This window comes from Carassius auratus, chromosome 20, assembly GCF_003368295.1.
Source record: "Carassius auratus strain Wakin chromosome 20, ASM336829v1, whole genome shotgun sequence".
Classification (NCBI taxonomy): Eukaryota; Metazoa; Chordata; class Actinopteri; order Cypriniformes; family Cyprinidae; genus Carassius; species Carassius auratus.
Genome location: NC_039262.1, coordinates 14,365,332 through 14,384,530, shown reverse-complemented (window position 1 = coordinate 14,384,530; position 19,199 = coordinate 14,365,332). Strand labels below are relative to the sequence as shown.

The 19,199-nt window shown below is 39.7% G+C and overlaps 1 protein-coding gene across 2 annotated transcripts in view; it reads left to right on the top strand.

Moving 5' to 3' along the window:
• Positions 1-18,529, top strand: part of LOC113037749 (transcription regulator protein BACH2-like) — a 43,769-nt gene extending 25,240 nt beyond the window's left edge. For both annotated transcript variants that reach the window (XM_026195098.1, XM_026195097.1), the window contains exons 3-5: positions 3,468-4,958; positions 11,948-12,154; positions 13,802-18,529. In XM_026195098.1, the coding sequence (XP_026050883.1) occupies positions 3,468-4,958; positions 11,948-12,154; positions 13,802-14,242 (2,139 nt within the window). In that variant the 3' untranslated portion in view covers positions 14,243-18,529. The remainder of the gene's footprint in view (positions 1-3,467; positions 4,959-11,947; positions 12,155-13,801) is intronic.
• The last annotated feature ends 670 nt before the right edge of the window (positions 18,530-19,199 follow it).

Genomic DNA, 19,199 nt, shown 5'->3' with positions numbered 1-19,199 from the left:
TTTGTCTCATCAGGCTGATGGGTTCGTGTCACAGAGACACTTGTAGTAGCAGTCACAGATGGTGCAGCCGATGCTGCCGCTGCAGCCTGTGTCTGCTGATGTCAGCTGAAAAACCCATCTCAGCACTTTATTCCCCAGCAGAGAGAGCTGTTTGTCAGGCATAGCATCTCCATACCTTTGCACCTCCCGACATGACTGTCTCTCTCCACCTTCTGTCACAAAACGTTGGGAAAATGTAAAAGATGTTCAGGTTTCTGATGATATTCAATTGATTTTCTAGATATCTACTGAAAGGGTCTCCTTCCAATCTCCTTCTCTTCTATTATAAAATGAATAATCATGGTTTTCTTAACTTATGCATCAATTCTGGTATTTATGTTACAAGCAATGTCTTTATTTGGTGTTCTGCATTTGTTTTTTTTTTGATCAGAGCCTAGTACATTTAAAATGTAACATTTAAAATATTTTTAGTTCAATCAATATAACAACTGCAATATTCAACCACGTCTACATTTTTACAGAAAAATTTTAATATATAAAAAATACCATGAAAATAATTTTGATCAATTTAAACATTAATTTCAGGGATCGATTTAAAGAATTCATTTGATTCAACATTTTTAATTGATTACTGGATATGAATTAAATACCAATGCCATTTTTGCTACTGAAACATAAATCAGAAATGTAATTAAAACACCATAAATGAATAAAAAGCATTAAAATACTTGAACTATTCACAATAATGCTTAATTTTATAACTCCCACAAATTATCAAGAATATTCACTAATTCAAGGGTCTTTATTAATGCTTGTATGATAAGGTTACGCTGACTGATCTTGCTTAAAAAAAAAAAAAAAAAAAAAAAAAAAAAAACCTCATTTTTTGATTGAAATCTCTCCCTCATTCTGTATCTGTACCTTTCTCTCCTTAGTGGACACACTTCCTAACTAAGGGCCATGACCATCCCCTTCAGACACACATGCACACTCTACATACAATCCTCCCCCACACCCGTACACTGTACACACACATACAATACACACACTAGCACACACCATCCCCCACAAAGATTACGAGTCAGCAGCTTCCTCTCAACAGTGACTGATTAGTGCTGTTGTGTTGCCAGCGGGCAGATGAGCTTCTCTCTCTCTGTGCTATAATGCGTCTACTGGACACAGACAGCCCCGGATGACTCAGAGTCCGTAGTCATCAGTTTTGTTTGTGTGCATATTTGTGGATGCTATAGAACCTTGTCTTTGTGTACAGTATGACTGGATGAGCATGACATCTCTGAAGGAGATGGAAAATAAATGTCATCTATTATTCATTCAACTCTTTCTTATGATTTGATGTGTTCTTCATTCTGCACTTTGCAAGAATGGAAGTCTATAGATTTGCACATTATCATACATTACTACTCCATCACTACTATGTATCTGGAATACTTGATTCTAACTGGTCGATCATAGTATTCCACAGTCGAAGATTCTTGTATAATAAACACTAAACAGTTTACTGTTGTCCCTGGCAACACGTTTCCTACAGTCTGCTGGTTTCATGTTTTTGCATCATTCTGCAAAATGTCTTTCATCTCACATACAAAAATAATGTAACTGAAAGTAGTATATGTCCCTTTTTATTTGTAAATTAGCCATAAAATTAGGGGAATTATCAGGTTCACCATCATTATCACAAAATATCGGGTTTATTTTGAGATAATATCCAACTGACTGTTTATTTTAAAAGAGGGAAACTGTTTCTAATGTAGTCTCCTAAGCAGAAGTCCAAATTCTATGCAATGTTCTGTTTTTTTAGACACTGGTATTTCCTTATGAATATATTCAAATATAGTTGATAATTAATACAGGTTACATTCAAATTACTTAAAATATATTTTTTTGTTTGTACAGGAAAAAAAGGTTAGAAATTAAACTAAAGAATTCTTGGTATGTGTGCTTTTGTCGTTTCACTGTAATCAAAGAGACAACAGTTACCTCAATCTACAGTCTTTCACTCAGTGTAAGAGTGTGTTTCTGTCTAATTTGTTTTACGTTCCCCACACTACAGCAATCAGCTGTGCTTTGACTCATCGTAACCGAAAAGGCTCATTTAACCATAAGCTTGGGTTTTCCCTCCATGCCTTTGCCCTGACTGTAAATACAATCCCCATGTTTTTTCCCAAATGGAAAAATCTACAAAACAATTTTTTGGTTCTGGTGTTATAATAGAAAATAGGTTCTCTGAACTCACTTCTAACCACAAGAAAAGTGTGATGATAACATCTAGGAAGACTTACTGTTGCTGTTTGTCCCTATCAACGAAACAAGCAAACTCATAGTAAACCGTGTCTTGTATCCCATTCATTGAACATAAAGTGTTGATCTCATTCCCTCCCATCTATGAGCACAAGTTCACTTGTGCTGTTAAACACTTTACATCATTGAGGGAGACAAGAGAGCACTTTGTGGACTGAACAATGCTGGCCCAGATCAAAGTCCAGCCATTGTAATGTGTCTGAGAACGAATAGCACCTACATCGACGTCTGTCCATGACGTTTTGACTCTAGCATAGCACAGGCAGAGTCTGACTCACTGGCAGAGAAAGAACCAAATCCAAGGGTTTTGAGACATTATAGTACTTATTTTGACTTTAAAAGCTACTTTTAGTGATATAACGATAATTTGGTTAATATGATTCATCAGTTAGGATTCAATTACAATTTCTCTAGTTTACAAGTGAGCCTATACAGAGAATTATATAGAGCCTGGGTTTATAGATCTAACAAGGTAGGGGGGGGGGGTCTCAAAACATGTAAAGCTGTGAGACTGGGTTATTATTTTCTCCCCACCTAAATACACTTACTCACATTTGCTAACAGCGCAAAGGCCACAGTGGGCCTGCCAAGCTTTTGCAGACTCAGGCATTTACCTAATTATCTAGCAGTAGGTCAAATGGAAGGCTTCCATATCTGTCTGCATCTGTTTCTCTTTCTCTCTCTCTCTCTCTCTCTCTCTCTCTCTCTAAGCAGACTCGGGATGGCTGTAGTAGGGATAAGGCGTAAGTGTCCTAGAGCCCATTAGGCTTTAAGGTGGCTCACCCAAGGGATAGATATGAAATTATGTTTATAAACCCACAAGCTTTTACCTGTTGCTGCAATACCATTCGCAACATAATGGGGGCGCTAGCCAAGCTTAACCTAGACAGGTGAAGGTCAGATATCTTTGTTATATGAATGAAGTTGGTATCTTGACCTTACCGACAGCCTCCACCTTTACACTTTTATTTCCCGCTGTTTAGAACGTTCTGTGCTGACCTGATAAAAGATTAAATGGCACTTTACAGTGTTTGTTTACGGTCATTTGAGATGTCGAGTTCTCTCAGCACACTCCAAGTGCCCTGAACAATGGCAGTGCTGATGGTAACATTGGCAATTTCCCCTGTTCTTTCTGTGTGTGTCCGCAGGTCAGTGCCCGGGGATTCGCTCCATTGTTACAGTTTGCCTATACGGCTAAGCTGCTGCTCAGCAGAGAAAACATCCAGGAGGTCATCCGCTGTGCTGAATTCCTGCGCATGCACAACCTTGAGGACTCCTGCTTTCGCTTCCTGGAGGCCCAGCTGCGCAGTGAGGAGGATAGCCTGGTCCTCTGTCAGAAGATGGCATCTGAGAGCAATCACTCGGAGGACGAGAGCATGCAACCTGAGTTGCTGACGACAACGCCAACTGCAGTGACCCTGTCTGGCTCTCCACACTCTCGCCGTGAACTTGCCTTGAACTCCTTGCGGCGGCCAGACCATGAGCGGCTGGCAGTGACAGAGGAGTTCGCTGATGGACAGATGGACTTCGAGCGTCACGGCACCTCAGACCTGCCAAGATGCCCTAAATACAGGAAGTACCAGTGGGCATGCAACAAGCACAATAACGACACCTCCTCACACACCAGTACCTCAGGTTTTCCAAGCACATTCAAGGAGTTGAACAGGCCAGCTGTGATGCAAATCAAGCAGGAGCCACGCAGCGAGGAAGAGTCTATCTCGCTTTGCCTGTCAGGGGATGAGCACGATGGTAGTGAAAAGGACGGTGTGGCCGAGATGGAACTGGATGGTTCCATTGCAGTGGACCAAGCGAAAGGCAGCAGCAAGTCACCCGCCTGCCTAAGAGCTCTCTTTAAGAAGGACCTGCCTAGCACACCCCAGCAGGTCTTTGCTAACAGACTCGTCAATGCCCAGGATAAAGGAACCACTCAGGGAGACCACAAAAAAGACTACAGGCCTTCGCTTGGCAATGAGCTTGGCATGCCTGTGTTGTTCCCCAAAGACGCAGATGGTTTCCCATCAGGGCTTTCATTGAAGTCAGCTCCCTGCGATGGTGTGTGCAAGCAAGAGGTGGAGCCGGACCGCCGCAGTGTCATCTTCTCCTCAGGACCCTGTGACCGACTGGGTACGCCCACCCACTCCCATCCCACCGGGAACTCACTAGAGAAGGAGCTCTCAGAACACATGCCAAAGGGATTGTGGGCCAGCGCCAGCCAGTCCCTCCCCAGCTCCCAGACCTACTCCCCCAGCACCACAGCCAGCGACCCATCCCTGCTTTGCCGCCAAAGGCCCAACACCAGTTGCCCAGTGCCAATCAAGGTATGCCCGCGATCGCCCACCTCAGAGACCCGAACTCGGACCTCCAGTTCCTGTTCGTCATATTCTTATGCTGAGGACGGGAGTGGCGGGTCCCCCTGCAGCCTGCCGCAGTTTGAGTTTTCGTCCTCGCCTTGCACCAATGTTACACGGTGTCTCACGACTGACCCGCAGGAGGCAGGCGGTGGGACAGATACGCTATTTGCACGGGTGCGGCCCAAGATAAAGTGCGAGCAGTCATATGGAACCAATTCCAGTGATGAGTCAGGGTCCTTTTCGGAGGGGGACAGTGAATCATGTCATGCTCGAGAGCAAGGCCCTGAGGTGAGTCTTTTAGATTTCTCTCTCGTGTTTACCAGTTGTCCAACAGTCATCCTTCCAGAAGCACACTATATATCTCATTCCCTGAAGTCCATTCATTCAGAAACCAATTAGATTGAGCACTCTACCCTCATGCTTTCAGAGACCTCCCCTTTGATCCCTATTCATTGAATAGAGCTGCAGACTCCTAATGGGCCAATAAACACTGCAATAATTTTTATGTCTGGACCGACATGAACATGAATGACTGCAGTGATACTATTCTGACCTTTTGTGTGTTGCGTGAAAAAGACTAATAGTGCGGAATAAAGCAGAGATGTGCAGACATGATTTGACAGTCAATTTTGTATAAGGAAAGCAGTAAGCTATGAATGAAATTGGGTATCTTAACATATGATCTGTCCGTTGACAGAAGAGTTTGGCTGAGTTTTGGAGAAAGGGATAAAGCGATAGTTCACCTAAAAATGACAGTTTAGTCATCATTTAATCACTCTCATGTTGTTCTAAACCTCTATGACTCTCTTTGTTCAGCAGAAGACAGATGTTATTTTAAAAAATATGCTCAGTGTTTTTTTTTTTGTCCATATAATGAAAGCCAAGTGGGGTTCTGTGCTATCTTTGGACCCCAGTGAGTTGTATTATATGGACAAAGCAGATGAAACATTCTTCAAAATATATTTTATATTCACAGAGCAAAGAAAGGCATACAGGTTTTGAAAAACATGAATACAGGATGAGAGAATTTTCATTTTTGGAAGAACTATCCCTTTAAATTGTTCAAATCAAAATTGAATCTAAAAATTTGAAACCATATTTCTCAGTGTTAACATGGCAATGTACAGTACAATGGAACGATGAAGTGAAGATCAAAGTAAAACAGGGCAAAATAGGGCAGCTGAGAATAGGTCAAATATATATATATAGCCCTACAGGCAAAACAGTGTAATGTATAAGAGTAAGCCACAATTCACAGGCTCATCCTCAGATAATATTTAAACGAGAATCAGAGCATACACCTGTATGTACACACACCAAGCCCCAGTGCTTCTTAAGCTCAAGGTATATTATATTTCTCATCATCTTTTTAAAGAAGCTGCCGTTTGATGGTGAAGTCGAGACATTGATATGAGTTTTGGTATGAAGAAAAAGAATGGATAAACACTTATGTGAAGTTGGTTAGAGCATGTTGTCTGATCTTAGTCCGAGATGAGCAAGATTTCACTAGGGATGATGCTGTATATCTTGAAAGAGTAAAGCACTATAAAGACTGGAGATTATAGACTGGAAATGAGACCTTTAGGAATGCATATAGGGGCCATGATGGAAAAACTGGTCCGTTGTCATGGCAACACTGAGCAGTCAGGAGTGAATTGGCTAGTTTTCAGCAGTTCATGTATTGATTCTGTGATGTGCTTAAAAGACACGAGACACTGTGTGAAGCATCCGAACAGCTAGACAAGCCAGATGCCAATGTCAGAACATTTGACTCTTCATTTGGCTTTTCAGTGGAGCTTTGTTGTTCAACTAGTTTACTCTCTCTCTCTCTTTCTCTCTCTCTCTAGTTTCATTCAGCAACAGACGAAAAATCACTTAAAGATGACTAATTTCACTAAATGGCTTCATTGGAGCTGAAACTGTATCTCCAGATGTTCAAGATCTCAGATAGCTGCTGATGCTGAAAGCTCTCATCATGACACTCTAGTATCTGAAAAACCATTTCATTCAAGTTCACGCTTCGTCTCAGTTTCGTTCTCACTGTTGTTCTACAACCTGACCGTTTCTTTGAAACTAGGCTGACAAAAGTCTGTTAAAAGGACTGAAAGTCTCGCTTCTTTCATTCAGAAACTTCATCGAGAGCAAGCGCTACCTTCCACACACTTTTCATACTTCATAAATTGGCCTTTCTTTCTCTCAGTGCTCAAGAAAAAAATCTTATTATCAATGTTGAAAACAGTTACAGTATGCTAGTTAATATCTTACCAAAAACTTTTCAAGTTTGTTAGCTTTATTAAAACCCATTGATAAACTAACTCCCATCATTCTGTCTCTCTCTTTCTTTTTTACTTGCTCTCTCCCCTAGTGATATGACAGTATAAGCACAATATACAGTAAACAGACTTTTAAGGGGAGGAGACGCTGTCCTTTCTGTGGTTTTACAGCAAATGGCAGGTGAGAGAAAGCTCATGACAGAGAGGAGGATCTGCACACAAAGAGAGAAACACCGTCTCAAAAATAGCTTCAGTCTGCTGCTCGAAACAATGAATTCAAGGGAGGAAGGAAGTTGTTAAACTGTAGACTAATCATAGTGCTAGTCTAGGCCAGTCTAGATACTGGAGTTAAACCAGGACTTTGAACTTCTCTCTCTCCTTCATGAGACATAGACGGTATCACATACCCTCTGCGATCAGCACCTATTCAGACAGGAAGAGCTGATGTCCAAAATATCATTTATAATATATACTTTTTGAGGTTCAATTGACATCAAGACGATACTGAAGGAGTGAAGTCTTAACCGCTTTTAAGGGCAACTCACTCTGACAGCAACCTGAAGATTTCTCTGTAGATTGACAGCAGAAAATTCAGGAGAAGGGGTGAAAGAAAGAAAGAAAAAACCCTACTGAGGGCCATAATCATATCTTGAAATCTTTGAGAAGATTTCTCCACCATTTCCTTCATGCTTTAGTCATTCGGTTACACTGGGTGAAGTATTGATCTCGAAGTGAGTGGGTGTGATCAGAAAAGCCCACAGACGAAAATCTCACTCTCACTTCTTCATTCTCATTCTTCAAAATCATGGTGCAAGAAGCATTAACCCTTTAGCTACACGCACCGCAGGAAGTGAGGAGTGAAGTCAGAACCATTTTTGTTCCTCTCATTCCGTCTTTAAAGCCAAGCCGCTCTCTCAATATGAGCCGATTGTGGTCTACGAATTATTCGTCAGGCGTTGCATTGGTGAACTGTAAAACCGCACGATTGAAATATGCTCAAGGTGAAAAACTGAAATATTACGAAAGCTCAGTGTTTGTTTGTTCCAAGGTAGAATCGGATATTACATGTTTCCGTTTAATGAACGGATGTCTAGAGTCAATATAAAACTGCTAAGAAAAAAAAATACCTGTCAATAAGCCTTTTTTCAGGCGCTGCGTAATATCACTGCACCTGCTGCACCCATGGTACAACAGCAAAGTTCCTTGATTACTACGCCAGAATGAGAGTATAGTGCCTAGCTATATCTAGTTGGGAAATGTTTTCAAAAAACTGGTTCCTTTAAGCAACAACTTTTTCCATCATTGATAATACTAAGAAATCAGTATATTAGAATGATTTCTGAAAAATTGTGTGACACTGAGGACTGGAGCTTTGTCAACACAGGAATTCATTACATTTTAAATTATATTTAATTAAAAAAGTTATTTTAAATAGTAATAATTTCCAATAATTCTGTATCGGCACAAATTAAATCCAAAAAAGATACAGTTTTTAATTTAAAAGTATACAAGGGCTATATGTATTTACACAAGCTATACCACACAGATAATTTGGTCTTGGAAGATTTTTTTTTTTTTATGAGAAACTCGTGGTCACATTGAAATGTCTGGTTTTTAATTTATATTTTCCCAAATCCAAGTACAGTTTAAGACACTGTTGAGCTCTCTTCTGAAACCGACTGAGGGTCTGTTTCTCAGGAGAAAAATTTGACAAGCTGGAGATTTAAGTCTCTATTAGTTCTTCATTTAAACTGATTGCCGTCTAAGAGAAAGGAATTTCATTCCTACAGGATGGTGCTTTTTTACTCCAGATGTGTTACGTTAGGAATTTACCACTGACCTAGACAGGCATTCATACAGGCCATTTATCTTAGGCATACACATACACGCACAAGCAGACGCTTCGGTCCTGATGGGGAGGAAGCCCTATGGTGACCACAGACAATCTCATCACTCCATTAGACAGAGTGTGTGTCTGTCCTGTGTCTTTGAGAGCGGGGATGCATGCATGCATGTGTGTGTGTGTTCATGGATAGCTTTCACCCATTACTCAGCCCCTGTGGAGCGTTCCAGTAATAGCAACAGGGCCGAGAGAAGAAAAACAAGAGAAGAAAGGAGAGAAGGTTAAAAAAGAGAGGACTATCTTAGGGGTTGTTTCAGACTGTTTTCTTATCTGTGTCACATGGCATCTCATTACAGAGACATGTGAAACGAAGAGATGCATAGCAGCACAGCAATGATTCTGGGAATGTCTGAAGGACAGTAATGATATTTAGCAAACAGATGATCTAATTACCTCTAAAGGCATTTTAACTGACCAGACAGCTAACTTTGCTTGTTATTTGCACATTAAACTCACATTAGACAGGAAATTAAGAGCTCATCATAGAGACGGTGTGCTGATTATATTGCTAAAATATCTGTGTGTGTCCTCAGGCATTCGGCCTCTCTCATTCCAGTCACCTCTTTTGTTCATCGCCTTCCCACAATTCCGTTCTGCAGATGTACATGCTAAGAGAGAGGAAGCAAGGGACAAAAAGAGTGGGGCTTCTTTGCTCCCGGTAACGGATGAGTCCTACTTTTCACTCCAGATCCATTTCAAGAATAATGACCTACTGTAACGGGACAAGAGAAGAGAGAGATAGAGAGAGAGATAGAGTCGGGAACACGTTTGAATTTATAAGTGCCGCTGGTGTGTGTTCTGTCATCTATGCCGGCTTTCTAAACTGGTTCTGGTGGTAAGACACTAAATATAGACATCACTTTTACACTACTGCCACACTCACACACACACACACACACACACACCCCTCAAACTGATATACCAGAGAGGGGAAGGACACATGAGAAGGTCATAGAAAGAAAGCGTCTCCTTGGACTGTAAAAAAATGCATTTCTCTCCATCTAAAAAATCAGATCATTAAGACAACTCAAAAATCACACGGAGGATGTACGTGGAGCAATTCTCGATGAGAGTAGAAAAGGGTCTGTCCATCATTTATTAATGATGCCGTAGAGACCGAACGGGCCGACCTGCCAGTGCTCCGGGCCCCCTGCTGCTCTGCGCCAGACTGAGCCAGATCTACACTTTCATCTTCTCTCGGTCTCAACCAGAGTCACCGTAGCCTTCCCAGCAGAGCCTCCACTTCACATGGAAGAGTAGCTGCTCCGCTGTGGTTCAGGTTTATGGGGTCATAATCACACAAAGCCCATGTGAGTTTTTAAGTAGGGCAGTGCTATACTGGTTACACTATGGTTGCCTTATTCATTAACAACTCAGGTTTATGTGAGATTATGTGAGATTTCATGTTATGGCCAATAAACAAAAAATAGCCTATATTAAAATTCGTTTTTTTTTTTCTGAATAAATAAAAAATGAAATCCCAAAATTTAAATGAGCTGATATATAAGATTTATATACATCAAGTGAATGTTCACATTTGATGTGCAGTATGATGATATATATATATATATATATATTGATATATGCACTAAAAGTGTTTTAAACATGAATTATTCGTTTTAAATATTAAGCATGCATTAAAGGACTTCAAAGACAATTTTAAATGCAAATATAAAATAGGAGAAATCAAAACATAAAATCTGAAGATCTAAAATTTACAGATACCAGTAGATGTTAAAAATCTTTAATGTCAACTGATAAGTGAATAGGTAGCCATATATTGTATAATTTTCAATAATGTACCATCGTTCTATGTGGTATTTAAAATAAACAATAAAAATTATACATTTATTCAGCAAGAATGCATTAAATTGATCAAAAGTGAGAGTAAAAGATTTCCATTTCAAATAAATGCAGTTGTTTAAACATTTCTATAAATCACAGAATTCTGAAAAAAGAGCCACAAAAAGCACAAAACATTGTTTTAATGATGAAGAATTACCAAATGAGCTCATAAGAAGGATTTCTGAAGGATCATGTGACTCTGAAGACTGGAATAATGAGTGCTAAAAATTAAGATTTGACATCACAAGAATATGTTTAAATAGAAAACTGTTATTTTAAAGTGTAATAATATTTTACAATATGTCTGTTTTGCTTGATTTTTGATCAAATAAATGCAGTCTTACCAAGCCCAAACTTGTAAAATCGTGCACACAGAAGTCACCAGAAACATAGTGTTAAGCAGGTAGAAAGACAAAGGCAGTCTCTCTCTCAAAACCCTGATAATTTTCTTATTTATCAGTTTTACTTATTGGTACTTGCTTCCTCTCACTTTGTTATCCTGAATTTTCCTCTCCTTGTGACTCTCATTCCTTCAATTATCCCTAGTGACAACAGCAGGGTGTCGAGGTATGACATGCCCTTAGAAAGCCCTCCAGACCATGATGGAGAGAAGTCAAATGATGCTTTATACTGCCAAACACTCATCGTTCATGAAGGAGACACGAGTTCCTACTCCGCTGAGTGTGTGTATGGAAGCGGCGATATGTTCAGAATCCACTGACAGCTTAGCTCGTTAACACTTGTTATTTGCATACGCATGCCCTCTGGTAATCACCTGACAGGAATGTGAAACACAGGAAGAAACGACTAAACTAGCTGAACATTTTATCTCATTTCTCTGCCAGAAAGATGCTTTCTTGTTCCCGTCTTTCTTCACTGTCACTCTTCTTTCTCAGTCTTTGTTCCTGTCTGTCAGTCTTTCTTGCTCTTTTGACCTCTTTGTTAATAAGTGATGCTGCTAGATGTATTTGTAAGCTCGTGAAGTTAGAACTCTTGAGAAATGCTCTTTGTACATGTGAGGAACTGTGTTCTGCCTCCATCTAGTGGTGATGAAATACATTGCATGTTAGGTTACATTTTTATTTCATCAATCAAGTTTTCCAAGAAGGATAAACAAATGGCATAGTAAAAGACCTTGTGTAATGCTAAGTGTGTCAAGTTCCCTTGTTCTGCCATCAGCTCTGACATAGAAATGCTTTCAGGATGAAGAGCACAATGGTCACAAAGTAACGCTTTGCTCGTGTGTGTCTTTACAGGTCAAGCTTCCGTTCCCAGTCGATCAAATCACAAATCTTCCACGCAACGACTTCCAAATGATGGTGAAAATGCACAAGCTGTCCTCAGAGCAGCTGGAATTTATCCACGACGTGCGCAGACGCAGTAAGAACCGCATCGCTGCCCAGCGCTGCCGCAAGAGGAAACTTGACTGCATCCTGAACCTTGAGTGTGAAATACGCAAACTGGTAAGCACACAAACACCTCACTGTCTCTGTCCTGCGGTATGTGACACAACATCTATATTTTACACATCAGCCTTTTCATCAATCACCCCAAGCGGCAGGGGACCTCATCCCTGCAGGCTGCCACGTTGCAATGGCAGCAGCACCCCTACCTGTCAATCACAGAGCCAGTCCCATGCTGTTTCCATGATGGAGGCGGAGCGGACTGTTTCTGATGTGTGATGCGGTGTATGTGTGTGAAGCCTGGCAGCCTGCGCTTTGATGCCACATGTGCATCCTTCTCTATAATCTCGCAGACAGCAGCAGGAGAGATGCCTCTCCTCCTCTTCTTTTTCTCCTCCTGCTCTTCCATCCTCTTATCGTCAGAGTTTGACAGCTATATTAAAGCTCAGCTGAAATGAAGTTGTAGCATGAATGAATTTATGAAGAAGGGAGATGTGTGAAGTGTGTGGCTCTCCGTGGAGATTGAGAGCGGGGAGACAGTGTTAGTGCTGCAGGGTGACCTACATAACTCAGCTGGTCCCTATAGATCACTGTACATTCATAACAACGTGTGAATGCATGCGTGTGGAGCACGTTTGGACTGTTGTGGGGACCAGAAATGTTAGTAGTAAAGACTAGTAAACCATGAAATAACCTCATTGTGGACAGGCTTAAAAGACAGTAAATAATGTTAAATGAAAACCTACATAATATGATTGTGCTCAATAAGTGTTTATTTTACTGTACAAGGCCCCTACAATTAAAAAACGATGAATATGCAAATATCATGGAAATTTTATAATATAATTTTTCAGTCATTTTAGTTAGATCTTTAAAAGTCATAGACATTTCTTTTATTTACTGACTTATGTTCAATACAAATATAATGAAATATTTCAGTGCATTTTAAATAAAAATAAATTACAACATTATTAATGTATTGTAATGTACCGTTCAAAAGCTTGTGATTTGTAAGATTTTTTAATGTCTGTTATGCTTGCCAAAGGATGCGTTATTTGATTAAAAATACAGTAAAACAGCGGTATTGTGAAATACTATTACAAATTAAAATAACTTTTCTACATTGTTCTTTTCAAACAACTGTTTTTGTCAAACTGTTTTCCACACACACTCACAGACACACACACACACAAATTATTTTAAAATGCTGCTTTGATGCTCAAAAAACATTTCTTATATTTATATTTTTCTGGATTCTTTAAGTTAAACATACAATATTTTGTAACATTAAAAAGCTTTTTATCTATGTCATGCATATTTGCTGAATAAATCTATTACATATCATATGTACATACATATAAGATAATGTTCAATATGAAAAAGTATAGTTATTTTTACGCTGCACTGGAATATTGATATTTGATATATTGATTAAGAGTGGAAAACATGGCACATTAGATTATCTGATAAGTGTTTTCACCCTTAACTGATAAAAGTAAATCTAATCATTCAAAAAAATGATACTTGACATGCAAATTTGCAAATAATGTGTCTCTCCCAAACGATGTCTAAAAATACTCATTCGTAATCATTAACAGCTCGGAAAATCATGCAAGATCATGGTTATTTATTAGTCAAAGAGTGTGTGAACTGTGCTGCACACAGGTTTCAAATGTTTTCTGTGTTTTCTGTGTGTCCACCCCGCAGGTGTGTGAAAAGGAGAAGCTCTTAACAGAGCGCAACCAGTTGAAGACGTGCATGGGAGAGTTATGGGAGAGTTTCTCCTGTCTGTCTGAGGAGGTGTGTCGAGACGTGCAGCTGAGCCCAGAACAGGTCCATCACTACTGCCCCATTCTGCGCCCCGGCAACCAGGCCCTGCCCACCGGCAGCATCGACCTCACCGCTTGCTCCACCCCCGAACAGAGCTTCCACAAATCAGCCACAACAAAAGACTGTCAACCGCGACTGACCCAGTGGAAGACTGGAAACGGCTCCGAAGACACAAGCAACGACAGGGAGGAGCAAGAACCTGGCTCCGCCTACCTGTCCCTGGAACAGTCCAATCAGACGGTGACGGTAGACTTCTGTCAAGAGATGACAGATAAATGTACAACCGACGAACAGCCCAACAGAAAGGACTGTACCTAATGACAGTGGTTTCTCTGTGTAGATTTGTTTTACGATGTTTTTATTTTTTATCATTATTTAATTTAGATTTGTCTTCTGATGAACCCTCAAAAATCGAGGGCTGTTGAGATGGCCAGCCTCTGCCAGTGTTTTTGATTTTTTTTATATATCTATTTATGTCTTTTTATTGTCTTTTTTAAAACAAAGGTTGACACTACAGTTGTCTTAACAGCAGCAATACTGTTCTCCAGGTTCTCTCTCGTTCAGCCATGGCAGAGTGGCTGAGACCTTCTCACAGAACTTCACGATGGTGCTACACCTTTCCATGACAGTGACAACACTGTCTGTTTCCATTTACAGTCCATTCAGATGGGATGGGCTCTGACCACATCTCAAATTCAGACCTCTATGGACCTAGCAGCAGCTTTTTGCTCTCTCTCTCTCTCTCTCTCTCTCTCTCTCTCTCTCTCTCTCCACTTAATCTCTACTACTCCTTCTCTTTCTCTTTGTGGCCCTTGTCACAGTAAATTCAAACTCAGGAAATATTCTGAATGTTCAGTATAACTCATGAAAAAAAAAAATACCGTTTAGTTTTTTTCCTACAGCAGCTAGACTGTAAATGTCCATATGCAAAAATGTCTTCTGCATCATACGTTAGTAGTGTCTGTGTACCGCAACACTTAATTTGTACAGATGGTGGTATCTAAAACATTCCTCCTTTGCCTTCCACAGCACTGATACGAAAGAAAGTACGACGGAGCGACGAATGATTCGCATCGAAGTTTCGCCCCCCTTTTGCGTCAGCAATACTTGTACCGTTGGATGTTTTCGAGAAGTGCTTGCTCGGCAGAAAGCATATTGTAAATAGTGCGGCGCATGGAGATGGTTTCGGTTATATTGTACAGGTAGAACTTTAGATGGCTTTTTCGTTTTTCTTTGCTTTCTTTTTACTGGGGTTTTATCAAGCACCTTTTTGTCCCAGAGGGAAAGGTTGTTGCTGTTTCCTGTCTCAAATGAATTCCCCATGACGATGGGTGTGCTTAAACTCAGGAAACTAGCATTCTTACACTCACGCATGCACACACACGCTCGCATACGAATCCCCCCAGCCCAGAGCAGCACATAAAGCCCCTTGCATGTAATTTGGATGAAAACGGTGTGCATAACAGTGAGCTGTTCTCCTTTAAATGTGAAAAAGTGCTCTCTGAGGAAACCTTATTTCTTATCAGTATTTACAGTGTGTTCACGGACACCTCCGAACAGTGTTATCTAAAACAAAACGTCGTGACGATCACACACCCTTTCAGTTACGGCCCATTTTACCGCTCTGACAGGAACAGGAAAATGATGTTGAAGTCAGTTAAAGGGCCTTGCTCTTGGCTTTTTTTTCTTCCCTCAGCACTCCTTGTCCGTTTAGCACTTCAGAAAGGGTAGATTTCTTTTTCAGGACCCTAAAAAGTCTGAAATTGAAGCACTTAACGCATACACTTAAAAGTGTCTTTTCAGCCAGATGATCTTTAGTGACTTGGTATCTTATAAAGAACGTTTTCAGGTTCATTTAAATAAAAGAAAAAAATAGGGGAGTGTTCAAACTGCATATTTATGGAAGACACTAAACAAAAATAGCATCTTTTTAAAAAGCAACGTAAATCTGATCTGAGATGGATGTGGACTAAACCCATTTTTTAAAGTCGTCCTGTATTTCTCTTTATTGTACATTTGTTAGACACGTATATCCATACTAATGGGATTGCATGCTGCCTGTTTGTTTTATATATTTTTTTAGGTTCCTTTGCCTCAAAATGTAGGCCTCAGAAAACAGTTCGATGGTTGTTTCCTCTGGTTTAGTTTAGCATAAACTGAAAGCGTTTTTCTTGAAAAATTGGATCTCCCAACAGTTGGGAATGCCTCTCATTTGACATAGTTCTATATTATTTGAATGACCTTTAACCCCTAGAGCTCTATGTATGCGTGCTTATGTATTTGCTAGTCTGATTGATAAATATTCAGATATTCCCCTCTCCCTCTCATATGCAAGCACACACACACACACACGCACAGACACACACACATCACACTGGGTGGAGTGTGTCTCCTGGGATGTAGAATCTAGAGGTGTTGTGATGAATAGTTGTGCTGTTGTTTTCATTGTGGATCTTTTTCTCTTTCACTTCTCTCTAAAGAAATTGAAACAGTATTTGCCATTTCTAAATTGTAATCAGGTACATGACTAGAACTAAAGATTTATGGGTCCAAGTGGACATTTGTGCACACATATGCAAATCATCCCTATAATGATGCGTTTTTCTTATTTCATGTTGTATAGATAACGAAGCGTGGAAAGCATGTACTTCCACTTGACAAGCACACTGTCGTACACTTGAGAATCGATGTCCACAATTTTGACACTTCTGGAGAAAAAAAACAAAACAAAAGGTCACACCTGCGTCAAGGCGATCTAAAACAGTTCCCCAAATTTGCTTTTATTTATGTTCCCTTGCATAGCAGTGTTTGTTGTGCTCTTGTTTATTTCTGTGCTGTCTGTGATATGGCTGACTCCTCACGCTTGCACACTTGGCCTTAAGAGCCTGGGGATACTTCGGTTCAGGCCGATGTTTCGATGCAGATGTGGAAGAAACGGTGGAAGAAACCGGGAGTGAGTGACACGGATTGGAATTCTGACCTCTGTTAGCCTCTGTTACCAAACGCTGCATCATGTTTGCCTCCACAGTGACTTCAAGGGTTCGTCCTGGTCACAGGTCAAATAAGCTTATTAGCTCTCCTCTCAACAACACTTCTGCTCGTTTTTGTTGTTTTACAGAGGTTTTATTTTCATATCAGACTCATGGTTGCTCTTGTATCTTGTCTCAGGGTGCGTGCCAAGGTTTTAATGTTTTTTTTTTTTTTGGTTTTCAGACATTTTTGATGGTAGCTGGTGAGCTCAGCTTTCGTTCTTTGCGTATTTTTGTGTCTTGCGTGTTTTTTGTTTGTGTGTGTGTGTGTCTTATAAAGCTAATGGGTGGGTAGCATGATTTTTATTTGATTTTTTGTAGAGTTTCTAAGCTAAGAATAATTGATTCGTAAAGAAAACCAACTAGTTTTGCACACTTATTTTGGATGTAAACCCAACAAGGGCTATGAAATATCTCAAAATAAAATCCAGCAATTCGTTTTTGGTTGTCAATTGGCTGCTACAGCTAATCGTTTAAGCTTTCGATTTGCAATTGCGTTCAAAAGACGTGTATTTTAAGCTTCGTAAATGTATTGAGAACCAATACTGTACAAGAAAACACCTTACATGTCTTCATCTATGTAAGCTCCCATTTAATGTCATTTGTTTGAATAATTTGGTCGGTTTGTTTCGTTCGTGCTGCTCCTCTGAAATATGAACACTGGCGTTCCAAAGGGTTGCTCAAAAACATGCCTTTTTCACAATTTGCTTAACTTTATAAAACATTTAGTATTTGGACTGATAACGGCATAAGAAAAAGGCAAAATGTTTACAAAAAGGTGTCATGTTTTACGAGAATTTTGCCATGTACATAGAAATCGTGAGGCTCGTTCGAATGGATAGGATTAGCATTCTGTCTCTTTGTTTTGTACATTTTTACAAGCGAACAGAGAAATGACCGTTTGATAACTATGCTCCTTTTCCTCAAGTTGTCTTTTTGCCCGACGGGGATGCTCCAGTGTACCATGAATACAAAGTGCACCTCCAACTTTGCCTTAGAACTTCCAGAGGCCATAGTTCACATACAAGTGAAGAGTGTATGCAGGGGCTGTGAGCCCCCATGTTTCGGCTAGCAGAGCGGACTCTCTCTCTCTCACACTTATCTACCTGTGAAATCCTTCATACCTCTCATTACTGGTCAATGACTGTATCAGCAAACTGCATCAGGTGTTTTTTCTACATGCTTTTTACACAGATTATATGGATTATTGTATTGGTAGATTTTGGTGCATCATTTTTAATGGAATAGCTCTTTGGCTTTTAGTCACACAAGTTGTTTTTTCTCTCTCTATCTCTCTTTCTGACTCTTTATCGCATTTTTTCTAGAAGGCTGTTTTGTGTTAATATTGTCGATTTGAGGTAGCTGTTCCTTTGCTTATTCTGGACTAAGAGTTATAATTTTTTTTTTCATTTCGAAATGCTACATGACCCTAATGAATTTAACGACTTAAAAACCATTGTACATACGGTATTGTGCAGGACTCATTTTCATGCATTTCAATTGCTAGTGTTATATAATTGACAGATTTTGTCTAGACACCATTTCTGTTTATGAAATAAAGAAACATATCATGTAAGTTGTGTTGTAGTTGCTTGATTCCCCACTCATTGTTCAATAAGTGCATTTAGGAAAAAAATTATATTTGAATTTATAAGTTCTTATTTTTTTGTGTGTTTATATATATATATATATATATATATATATATATACAGGTGTGTACAGAAGATTATTTAATACTGCACTGAATAAGCTATTTCACATAACAGATGTATATATGATGTCCACGAGACAAAATTATGATTTTATAAAAATTACCCCGTTCAAAAGTTTACGTACCCTTGAATTTTCATACTGTGTAGTTTCCTGGTTGATCCATGACTGTCTTTCTGTTGTTCATGACTCCTGCGTTGGTCCTGAGCAGTTTGGCTGCCTGCTGTTCTTCAGAAAAATCCTCCATCTCCTGCACATTCTTTGGTTTTCCAGCATCTTCTGCATATTTTAACCCTTTACAACAGTGATCCTATGCTTTTGAGATCCTTCTTTTCACACTAAGCTGAAGGCAATTGAGGGACTCATACATAGCTATTATAAAAGGTGGAAACATTTACTGATGCTCAAGAAGGCAACACATATTTCCACATGAAAGGTTAACTCTAATTTCAGTTATTTTCATAAAATTGATTTATAAAAAAATAAATCAGGCAAAATTCATTCTGAAGGCCCTCTTTCCAAACTTGACCTGATTT